The sequence below is a fragment of the Thamnophis sirtalis genome, unplaced genomic scaffold, assembly GCF_051295495.1.
Source record: "Thamnophis sirtalis isolate CommonGarterSnake01/CBP01778 unplaced genomic scaffold, rThaSir2_p1.2 scaffold_10, whole genome shotgun sequence".
NCBI lineage: Eukaryota > Metazoa > Chordata > Lepidosauria > Squamata > Natricidae > Thamnophis > Thamnophis sirtalis.
Window position 1 is genome coordinate 53791915 of NW_028261390.1, and position 12226 is coordinate 53804140.

A 12226-nucleotide genomic window follows, 5' to 3' on the forward strand; every position below is an offset into this window, starting at 1 on the left:
CCATTATCCCCTTTGTTATTTGTCCTAACACTAGAAGTTTTAAACAGAAAAATCAGAGAAGAAAAAGACATAAAAGGAATGAAAATAAAAAAGGAAGAATATAAACTGCAAGCATTTGCAGATGACTTGGTCTTCATCTTAGAGGATCCACTTAAAACTGCACCCAAATTGATAGAAAAAAATAGAGGAATATGGAAAAGGAGCAGGTTTGAAAATAAATAAAGACAAATTTTTTTAGAATAGTTTGCTTTACAGTATTTTTTTCTTTACTTTTATCATTTGTCTTTAATGTTACTATTGTATGGAAGGTGTTTGAACTTGGCTCACAAGTTTTTTCCCACCTGGTTGTTGTTAGAGTAGTGAATTGTGTGGGCTGGCTCCTGCTGGAGGTTTTCAGGTTTCTCGCAGGCAAGCAGCTGGCTGTGCCGGCTATTGGAGTCTATTGCGGCTCCGTTTGGCTTGATTCTGATTGCTGGCTCATGAGCGGGCCAGGGAGGCTTCCCTGCATTGCTGCTGGTTTTCAGGGGCTGCAGTGGGTGGACATCGAGGCTGCTGGTGCGTGGAGCACGTGTGCGGAGCGCCGGCACTCCTGTGTAAATGCAAACAGTTTGGAACGACGGGAAGATGCGATCGGCACTAGCTAGGCTTGCGGATCCGGACGTTCTTGGGGCCATTTGCTCGCTGGCACCATTTGTTTTCCAGAAGCTTCTCCCTTGTGAGTATGGGGCCCTGGGGGCGGCCATTTTGGGAGAGCTTCTTGGGCGGTGTCCATCTTGAGAAGGTCCTTGTGTCGTCGATGACCATTTTGTTAGTGGCCATGAGGTGGTGGCCATTTTGTTTGGACCTCCGGTGGATCACATGGTCAGCGGCCATTCTGTTTTTCCTTTTTTCACCGCCACGAGGCTCATTGCGACTGCCATCTCCGGTGAGAACAGTTGTAGATTACTGTGCTGGTTGCTGAACTGGGCAGAGTGAGGCCTTGGGGCAAAGAGATTGCTACAGTACCATGACTGATTCCCCTGGTGAGAGCAGCTCTGGGGTGACTTCTGTAGCGCCATCGAAGAGCTCTAAGAAGAGGAAGGGTTCCCCTCAGGATCCTCCTCCACTAGTGAAGCAAGCTCCCTCCAGGCAAGGGAGTACAGGGGATGGGGAGAAGTCCAGGCAGGGAGGTGGAGATAAGGCCCCTTTGCCTTTGGTGAGATCCCCCCCTCCTAAGGGCGGCTCCACTTTCTCCCTCCCCTTCCCCTCCAAAGATCTCTGGATCCCCAAGGGCCAGTTCCATCTCACCTCCACTTTCGGAGGTTGAGGACGAGGAAGGCGAGTACCATTCGCTTCCATGCATTGCGCCTGTTCCTGACGCAGGGCACAGGCACCAGCTGGCACCCAGGCCTGGGCCTATTCATGACACTGGTGAACTTGAGGAGTTGCCTGATAACATTCAATCTTATTCATCGAGCCATTGCACATGGCATAGCCCTCCAGGGTCGCTCCACTGACCAGGCAGACACAGAACTGATGGAGGCCAAGCGCAAACATATCCAGGATCTGGTTTCTCGCCCAGACAGGGCACAGAGAGAGGTTCCTCCTTCGCTGAGGTGCGAGGTTTTGCTCCAGGAAGAGGAGGAGCAAAAGGAGACAGCTTTCTGATGATAAAGGTTTGGCACTGGATACTCGTGCTTTTGCCGGTTTCTTTTCTCCTAATTTGTTCCGTTCCTTGCTATTTAAAGCCAGGAGCACTGCAGCCGCTGAGACGAAGGATGACAAGGAGAAGGAGAAGGAGGCTGTGGCCGAGGCTTCGACTTCCAAGGCAGCGCCAAAGAAAAAGTGTTTCTTTGTAGAACCCGCGGTGCGGAAAGAGGAGATCCCTGCACCGAAACTGTTTCTGGATGTCATTCAGAAGCAGTGGGCCAAGCCAGGTACTTTCCCCACCCCAGGTGGGAATGGCAGATGATTCTATAATATGGAGCCTGATTTCTCCCAGGCATTACAGGTTCTGGAGGTGGACGCTCCTGTAGCCGCCCTGGCATCCCCAACTCCCATGGGGGCAAGTGATGTGGCCGACAACCTGAAAGCAGAAGAGGACTGAACTGGTGTTGCTTAAGACCTTCCTGGTGGCAACATGGGCGATTAAAGCCGCTTCTTCTGTATCCTTCAATCGCGCCACGTTGATGTGGCTCGAGCAAATGCAGGAGCGTGTCCCGGCGCACGATTTGAGGCTGCTTCAGGACATCAGCAAGGTCATTGCTGCGACTCAGTTTTCGACAGATGTGACCTTGAACGCCGCTAAGTTTGCCTCCAGGGCTCTTTCTTCCTCTATTTCAGCTAGGCAGATGGTGTGGCTCCGAAACTGGCAGGTGGAGGCCAAAGCGAAGTGGAAGCTGGCGGCTGGCCCATATGCAGGGAAGAAGCTGTTTGGCGAGGTTCTGGACCCAATCCTCATTGAGAATAAGAACAAACGTAAGGTTTTGCCTGCTACGACTAAGAAGCAGGAACACAAGTACACACCATATACACATAGGGCACCCTATAGGGGAACTGTCACAGACTATCATTATCAGCCTAGAAGCTTTCAGCCACGTCAGGACAGGTGGCAGGATAGGTCTTCCTACGGGGATAGGACACGATTTCAACCCCAGAGTAAGCAGCCCTTTTGGGGGGGCAGACGTCCCTTCTGCCGGAATAAATTAGCAGGTTTGGACGGCTCCCATTGGTGGTCGGTTGGCGTTGTTTGCCGACCGATGGGAGAGTATTACCTCGGATCTCTGGGTCCTTAATACGGTGAAGTTTGGCCTGCGGCTGGAATTCCTATCCATCCCTCTGAATTCCTTTCGTACGTTTATATCCTCCAAGTGCGCACTTAAGAGATAGCTCACGCACCAGGCGATCAACCACCTGGTGGAGATCCAGGCGGTAGAGGTGGTTCCTCAGGAGGACCAGGGCAAGGGGTTTTATTTCAACCTCTTTGTGGTTTCAAAGTCCTCTGGGGGATGGAGGGCGATTCTTGACCTTAGAAGATTGAACTGCTACCTAGTATACAAACGGTTTAAGATGGTCTCCCTTCATTCCATTCTGGAAGGTATCAGGAAAGGCGACTACTTAGCTTCCATCGATTTGATGGAAGTTTACCTTCATGTATCAATTCTCCCTGAGCACAGGAAGTTTCTTAGGTTTTCCTACGCTGGTAGCCATTACCAGTATAGGGCTCTTCCTTTTGGCCTTGTTTCGGCTCCCAGGACTTTCACCTCAGTTCCCACCAGACTTCATTGTTATTTAGATGATATCCTCCTCCAGGCGGAGTCATCGGAGCGGTCCCTTCAAGATCTTGGCCTGACAGTGGAGACCCTGCTGAGGTATAGGTTCTCCGTAAACTTCCAGAAGAGTGGCATGCGACCTTCTACCAGGCTGTTGCATTTGGGAGTGGTCATAGTCAACCAGGTGCTGAAAGAACGGCGTGTGCCCATTGTCCCCTTGTCTCAGTTGTTAGGGAAGATGATTTCTTGTATAGATCTTGTTCCCTTGGTGAGGCTCCATGCTAGAACTCTCCAGTGGTTCTTGCTCCCGTACCAAAGGAGCAAGCGCAGCGCCTCTCCTTTTCAGGTTCGAGTACCCCCTCCCCATGTGAGACTCTCCCTAGGTGGTGGGTTTCCCCACCCATATACCAAAGGGTATATGTTCAGGGAGCCAGAAAGACTCACTCTTACCACGGACACGAGCCTTTATGCTGGGGGGCATTGCTGGGAACACAGCTGGCTGAAGGTCGCTGGTCTCCTTTGGATCTTACACATAACATAAACTGGCTAGAGTTCCGTGCGGCTCATCTGGCCCTTCAACACTTTCAGGCCCTTGTAGAGCAAAGACACATCCTACTTCTGACAGACAACATGGCTACAAAGGCACATGTAAACAGGCAGGGAGGGACTCACTCTAGAGCCCTCTGGATGGAATCCCAGCGCCTGGGCCACTGGGCGGAGAGGCATCTGTTGTCCATCAAGGCGGAGCACATATCCGGAGATGCCAATCACCAAGCTGACTGGCTCAGCAGGGCCATGGTGGACCAGACAGAATGGCAGCTGGACCCGGAACTGTTCAAGAAGATTTGCAGGAGTTTCGGATGGCCAGTGGTGGACCACTTCATGTCCCCGGAAAACGCCCAGCTCCACAGGTTTTTCACGCAGACCCCGACTCGAGCGGAGGGGAGCAATGCCTTACGCATCAAGTGGCCCCGGGGTCTGCTTTATGCGTTTCCCCCACTTCCACTGACCCCAGGGGTGTTGGGGAAGATAAGGAAGGGGCAGAGGTAATAATGGTCGTACTGGCCATGGTTCGCGGACCTCTTAGGTCTGTCCATTGTCAAACCCTGGAGGATCCCACAAGAGAAGATCTCCTTTCGCCAGGGGGTCCTGGTCTGTTCAGAGCCTCAATGGCTCCAGTTGATTGCCTGGTATTTGAGAGGGAGATCTTGAGAGAGGCAAGGTTCTCCTCGCGGGTGATACAAACAATCGTGGCTTCCAGACGCTCAGCCACAACCAGGATTTACAACGCCACATGGTCCACTTTTTGTACTTGGTGCCATAAGGCGGGTGTGGATCCCAAACGTCCCTCGCTCCCTAATATCCTGGAATTCCTCCAGGACGGGTTGGAGAGGGGATTGGCCCATAACACGCTTCGGAGACAAGTCTTGGCTCTGTCAACTCTCCTGGTCTTGGATAGTCGGGAGAGCCTGGGCTATCATCCGTTGGTGAAGAGGTTTCTACGAGGGGCGGCTAACCTCCAGCCCCTGGTAATTCACAGGTTTCCATCTTGGGATTTGTCCACGGTCCTCCTGTCCCTAGGGGATTCTCCCTTTGAACTACTGCGGACCGTTTCCTTGCAGTTCCTTGCTCTAAAGGTGATCATCTTTGTCGCCATCACGTCGGCTAGGAGGTTCTCAGAGCTGGGTGCTCTCTCTGTCAGGGAGGACCTTTGTATTTTCCAGCCTATCACAGTCGTGCTGAGGTTTGATCCTGCATTTATCCCCAAGATAAGTTCCTATTTTCATAGGACTCAGAAGTTAATTCTCCCAGATTTTTGCCCTAACCCCACTCATAGAAAGGACAAAATCGTGGCACAAGCTGAATGTGCGGAGAGCTCTCCGTATTTACATGAAGAGAACAGCACCCTCCAGGAAGACGGAGGTGTTATTTGTTTCTTTCCAGTCTTCTGCCATTTGGTCACGGGTGTCCCCCTCTACCATTGGATGGTGGTTGTGGGCTTGTATAGTCCGGGCCTATGAGGCGAGAAATAAGCCAGTACCACAGATGGCAACTCTGCACATGTGCACACTGGGAACAGGCTCTAGCTGTTCCTCTGCCTCACTGCTGTCTAATTCCATAGGCACCTGGTCACTGCCAGATGGCCTCGTCTCTGCCTCTGACACAGAGCCCTTGTCCGAGCCTTCCCCAGCCTCCAGAACTGGCCCATGTTCCTCCCCAACCTCCTCATTGTCTGATTCTGCTGCCAGCTCTGCTGGCCGCTGGTGGGCCACAACAGGTTGATTAGGGAATTGGCGACTAAAACATATGAAGACCGGTTACGGGAACTAGGCATGATTAGTCTAGTGAAGGGAAGGACCAGGGGAGATATGATAACAGTGTTCCAATATTTGAGGGGTTGCCACAGAGATGAGGGGTCACACTGTTTTCCAAGGCACCTGAAGGCCAGACAAGGAATAATGGTTATGAAACTGAACAAGGAGGTTTAACCTAGAAATAAGGAGAAATTTTCTGACAGAACAATGGAGCAGCTTGCCTTTGGAAGTTGAGGGAGCTTCATCACTGGAGACTTTCAAGAAGAGATTGGGCTGCTATTTGTCAGAAATGGTCTCTAGTTGGGCGGAGGATTGGCCTAGATGACCTACAAGGTCCGTTCCAACTCTGTTAATCTAATCTAATCTAATCTAATCTAATCTAAACACTTCATCTACTGAGTGAAGATTAGGGTCACTGAAACCATAAATATCTGCAAAGATCAGGTGCCAGTGGCTTACAAAGAGAGTTTTTGCTAAATGTGTTCCAACTTCTTTTTTACACTAAAGCAGTGATGGCTAATCTTTTTGGCACCAAGTGCAATGTGCACGCAACCACTGTGTGTGTGCCATGTGTGCCCTGCATGTTTGTGTGTGCCCTGTGCATGTACGTACACTCCTGCATGTGCCCCATCCCATGTGTGCACCCCACCCCCTGCATGTGCATATGCACGTGTGCTCCTTGCATGCCTGCGTGATCCCCACATGCACATGACCCCCTGTGTGCACCCTGTCCCCGCGCATGCATCCCACACTCTCCCCCACATTCCTCTGGCCCCTGCACATGCATGTGTGACCTCGTGTGTGTGCGGCAGAGACCCAAAAACCAGTTGGCCGTTGTGAGGCATGCCGCACTCAGATTCGTGGATCTGAGCTAGGGCGACAGCTTGTGTGCCCGCAGAGACTCTGTGGGCCACCTGTGGCCCATGTGCCATAGTTTCACCATCGCGGCTCTAAAAAAATAGTACCTTGCTAAATGAGAACGTCCCTGTCCCTTGTCTGGTATAAAATTGGAACTTCCTCCTGGAGAGGTGCCCCTTCCTTGCTTCTAAGTAAATTGTGGGAAATCTACTGGTTTTGCCAGGCTTTGAAATAGAATTTTGTATTTATATATAATTTTATGTAAATTGTCCTGTTTTATGAAGATGGTTATGATTATAGTCATATCTGTTCTACATGTAATTAATTCAGTATGAAACTTGATTGAACCTTGAATCTCTCTCTCTCTTTCTTTCCTCTGTAGCTGATGATTTTTGGGATCTTTTTGTGCCTGGATGCTTTCCTTTATGTATTCACCCTGCTCCCATTGCGAGTTTTTCTGGCAATGTTCAGGTTCGTCACATTGCCTTGTAGTAGTTTGCGGTAAGTTTTTTACTCTTCCTGTTATGTAAAAACAATGTTTAATTGTTTATATACCTTTGTCTTAAGAGTATGTTAGAAGAGTCTAACATTTCCAGTTGTTTCAATGATTCACATGGCTGAGTTCTGTATAACTGCTGAGGACATTTATAGAACTTTAAAAGTGGTGAATGAAGCATTAACCTCCATAAGTACCTTTTCTTGCAAATTATGGTATAATTAAATTGCAATTCATTTGCCACTGTAACCTACTGATTTTTCTATCAAGAGCCAGGATCCATATCACATACATTTTTTACAATTGCAGTGGCCTATACGTTCATTAAAGTAAATCAAATATAAATAAATGTATCCTTAAGATGACTCTGGTGACATGGCTTTTCTAATGAGAACATAGAATCTTTTTATAACACTGAAATAGAGGTTTATAATATGAAAACTATGTTCAAGACTTCCAAAATAAATGAATATCTATCTCAGATATTCTCTAAAACTTAAAAGCGAGAATATTGCAAATTGAAATATGTTAAATGCAAGATTCTTCATAGTATTGCGAGATAGTATCCAGAAATGGGTTACCTCCATCTGTCATCTAATTGGATTGCAAACTGTGACAACATGCCTCCTCTGCTGTGCTGACACTTGGGCTCGGGGAGCGGCTAAATTGCGCACCAAATTTGAATGGAGGGAAGGCACAGCGAGGGGTGAGTCCCAAACTGTCGGGATGACTCAAGCCATGTGGAAGTCCCCAATTGGAGCCCTTAGCATCATTAAACCAAGAGGTTGGTGAGCCACAGTCCAGATCTCGGGCATACCGCTTTGCAGCCCTCAAGGCTGAAACCCAGGAGATCTCCTCCATTCGCAGAGAAGAGGCTGCAAGACCCTTGGGATCAAGTCCTACAAGAAAGAGGAAAGCTTCTGAGCCCCATACAAGGGAATATTCCAAAAGGTCCTCTAAGGCCACACAGTGAATCAAAAGCCGCTGCCAGAGGGCCCTGGATTGTGAATTCATGAAGGCCCAGAGAGAGGCGCAGAGGAGATCCAGAGATCAGAGGCCTCCTGGGCAGATCAGCCCCCATCCTTTCGCCTTGCAGTCATTGGAGCTGCTTCACCCTTGTGATAGTCCACAGCTGGCCGCGTGGTCTCCAGACAGCGTGGAGTGGCAGACTTCTCCTTCTCCCTCCAATCAGCCTCGTGATGGTAGGAGTTTCTTCAGCTCCCCGCCAGAGCATAAATCTCCAATGACTGCCAGGGAGCAGCCAGGGAGATAAAGGGTTTTAACCACAGAAGCAACCTGCACGTCCACTGCTACCGGCCTCCGCTCTCAGGAACAAACAGAAGCTCTACCTCCTCCCAACATGGCATTATTTCAGAGGCCATCAGATGAGATAGCTGCAGGATTACAACAGAGAGCAGCTTCAGTGATCTCAGACCAACACAGCCCACCGCTCAAATGGAGCATCATGAGCCTGAGGGGTTTATGCCCCCCAGACCACTACCCTCCTGCCTCTCCCAGTCAGGCTTCTTTGTTAGGAGAAGAGGAGGCACACAGGGACTTAGAGCTGTCAGATGGTGAGGGTCTAATGCCTGATCAACCTGCCTTTGTTGGCATTTTCCAACCATCTTTATTTAGATTCTTGCTGTTCAAGCCAATATGGGGGCCAATCAAACAACGCAGGAGGTAGCACCTGGATCAGGGGACCTGGAAGACACTCTTCTCAGAACCAGCAGCGGAGAGAGAGGTGGTTCCAGCTCCTGGATGTAGTGCAAAGCAGTGGACCTCCCCTGGGTCAGGACCCTATCCCAACAGTTAGGACAAGCATTTATATAACATGGGCTCAGATCTATCCAAGGCCCTAGAGGTCCCCATAGTTGATACTCCTGTGGCTGCATTGTCAACATCATCAGTCATGGCTGGTTCCTCAGAGGAAGCCCTTTGACTGGAGGACAAGACAACTGAACAAACCTTAGTAAAAGGTCACCAGGCTGCCACCTGGGTTGTAAAAGCTTCCACAGCAGCCTCCTCCTTCAATAGAGCTTCATTGCTGTGGTTGAAGCAGTTACAGGAAAGGATCCCTCCAAGTGACTCTAGGTCACATCAAGATACTAATAAATTGAAGTCCACAATGGAATTCTCGGTGGATGCCACACTGAATGCAGCATGTTTCACATCCAAGTCCTTTGCCTCGTCAGTAGTAACCAGATGTCTCCTTTGGTTCCGCCAGTGGCTAGCGGATGCCACACATAAGTGGAAACTGGCCTCCGCCCCCTTCACAGGGGAAAAATTGTTTGGGGACTCCCTGGAACCAATCCTGCTGTCCCTTTCCTGGCGAGCAGAGACTTGCCCACTTCCCTGCTCACCCTTTTGAAGGTCGGACGGTGGATTTAGCCTTCCCTGGCCACAGAGACAATTCCCACCCAGATAGCGGCAACAGATCAGGTAGGAGTGGACAGTGTTGGAGGGTCGACTGGCCTTTGCCACGCAATGGGAGAAGATCACCATGGATGCCTGGGTCAGGGAGACAGTAAAATTCAGCCTCCCACTGGAGTTCCTCTCCACCACCACCACCATCATCCAAGCTTATTCATCAGGTATCCTGTATCAAAGGACTGGGCGAAGCAGCTCCTCGTGGAATCGGCAATTCAGCATCTACTGGATATTTAGGCGATCCAGCCGGTTCCAGAGGAGCAGCAGGGTTGGGGATTTTACTCCATCCTGTTTATCGTTCAAAAGGCCTGGGAGAGGTGGGGTTCGAGGGCAATTCTAGACCTTAAACGTTTGAACTGTCACATTGTGTACCGATGATTCAAGATGCACTCGCTCCAGACCATCTTGGAGAGTGTCAGAAGGGGCGACTTCCTCATGTTGGTGGACCTCACAGAGGCATATCTGCACGTGCTCATCCTCCCCACCCACAGATAGTTTCTCCATTTCTACTATGGGGGGAAATACTACCAATACACGGCCTGTCATCCGCCCGCAGAGTGTTCACCAAGCTGCTCGCAGCACTGGCAGACACCCTCGCACCATGCAAGTCAGGATCCAGTGCTATCTGGACGATATCCTTATTCAATCATCATCAGAACCACAGGCGAAGAAGGACCTGGAACTCACAAATCAGGTTCTCCAGAACCATGGTTTCTCCTGTAGTCCACCTGTTGGACAGCCATACTTTGGTATGTCCCATTCCTGGATGCTATCTCCACCACTATGGAGAATGGGCTTTGGTCTTATCTGATATGCCCATTCTCTGGGAGGTGGAGAAAGCATCCAGCTCCACCCTGATTGGTGTCTGGTCCTGGGTCCAGGAGACATTTCTTCATCACAACACATCAATCTGCTGTGACACCTTCATCAAAAAGCTGGGAGGAGCTAGCAGAGGAGACATGTCATTACAGTTTGCAGATTCATCCCAATTAGATGACAGATGGAGTTAACCCATTCCTGGATGGTATCTCAACCTCCCAGAGAACAGGTGTATCAAGTAAGACCAAAGCCCAATCTGTGGCTGAGGACTTGTAATTTTCAAATCATAGTTTGATTTATCAATGTATACAATATAGGTTATTCTGAAGTGGATTTTTATTAAGGTGAAAACATTATGCTAATGTGTATACCATGCACATTATATACCATTATAATCACATCAATAGATTTTAACCTAATGCCAGGCAAAAAAGAGCCAGAGTAATAAAGAGAATTATTATTTAGAGGTTTTACATTTTTTACATGTTTTAAGACAGTGAGGGGAAAAGGGGGAAGAAAAGTGAGGAAGGGCTGGGGAAAAGAAAAAAAAGTGTTGACTTCTGGCTACCTCTGTTGCAGTAAAATAAAGCACTAACATCAAATGACCACTTTTTGCTTTTCCATAGTAATTATAATTAGCCATTTCTATAAAAACATGTATCAGTCTAATTGGTAAAACCCAAAATCAAAGTTTCATATTTTTTCCACCTCAAGCATAAAGCAGTCTCCATGTACTTATATTATTTTCTTTAATCAAAACAGTCAATTTAACCATTTCTGCCAACTCCATCAGCTTCTGTAGCCATTCGTCCATGGTGGGAATCAAAATGTCCTTCCATTTTTAGGTGTACAGTAGTCTTTCTGCTGTCAACATATATAACATTGAAGTTCTGAATTGTTTCTCAAACTCTTTTTCCAAAAGAAAAGCTTCAGGTTTCATATTTATCTTTGTTTTAAGAATTTTCTGTATTAAAATATGAATTTAAAATGTCTTTGCTTTAACACATGTCCACCAGAAATGATAAAAAGTCCCTTCTTTATTTTTATACTTCCAACATTCACTAGAAATATCTTCATACATTCTAGTTAACTTATCCGGTGTTAAATACCAGTGATACATCATCTTATAAAAAATTTCAAATTTATTTTTAAAATGAAATCAAACCCATAACTCTTTTTATCTAGTTTAAATCTTTCTTTTAGTTGTTGATATGTAAATCAATGGCAAACATAACTTTCTGATTCAAGTTCTTCCCTCGACTTTAGGGTCACCAAAGTTGAAAGATAGTATTTTACTGTACATCCACCAATCTGGCTTTGCCACCATTTCTTTTCTAAAGAAAACTTTTTGGGGACACCCAAAGAGGCAACTTCGTAGAGAATCTTCTTTTATTATTCGAGACACTTAGTATGGCATGTCTAGTAAAGTGATTATTAATTTCAACATTAACTTTAGCTTTGTCATACCATAGATAACCGTGCCATCCAAACCTTAATTCATGGCCCTTTAATTCAAGTAACCTCTTGTTCTGGAGGTTCACCCTGTTGTGGCCCACCAGCAACCAGCGGAGCTGGCAACAGAGTCAGAGAGGAACATAGGCTAGTCCTGGGGGTTGAAAGATCAGACAAGGGCTTTGCTTCAGAGATAGAGAGGGCATTAGACAGCAGCAAGGCAGAAGAACAGATGGAGCCTGTTCACAGTGTGCGCATGCGCAGAGCTGCCAGAAGACAAGAACAACTAAGAAAGCAGGATCGACTAAAGCGTAAACCACACCTCGGAGGTAATTGGCCCCTCCCATAGGAAACAAAAGAGGAGCAAATGGGGAGGGGGCTTTTGCAGGAAATTTGGTTGTGTCAAGAGAGAAAGTTCTGTTTGTAACTATAAGAGACTCTGTGCCAAGTTTTGCCCTGCACTGTGTTTAGAACTAGTTATTTAGCAGCTCGCCAAACGAGATAAGGTTCATATTTGATAAACAATCCTCTGAGAGACTGTTTGCTAAGCCTTATGGACTGTGAATGAAAGGAATTCACAGTCGTGTAAATAAAAGGGGTTTTGC

General features: G+C 47.8%; 1 protein-coding gene across 2 annotated transcripts in view; it reads left to right on the forward strand.

Moving 5' to 3' along the window:
- Positions 1-12226, forward strand: part of TAPT1 (transmembrane anterior posterior transformation 1) — a 75359-nt gene that overhangs the window by 14049 nt on the left and 49084 nt on the right. For both annotated transcript variants that reach the window (XM_087724626.1, XM_087724625.1), the window contains exon 3: positions 6807-6925. In XM_087724626.1, the coding sequence (XP_087580752.1) occupies positions 6807-6925 (119 nt within the window). The remainder of the gene's footprint in view (positions 1-6806; positions 6926-12226) is intronic.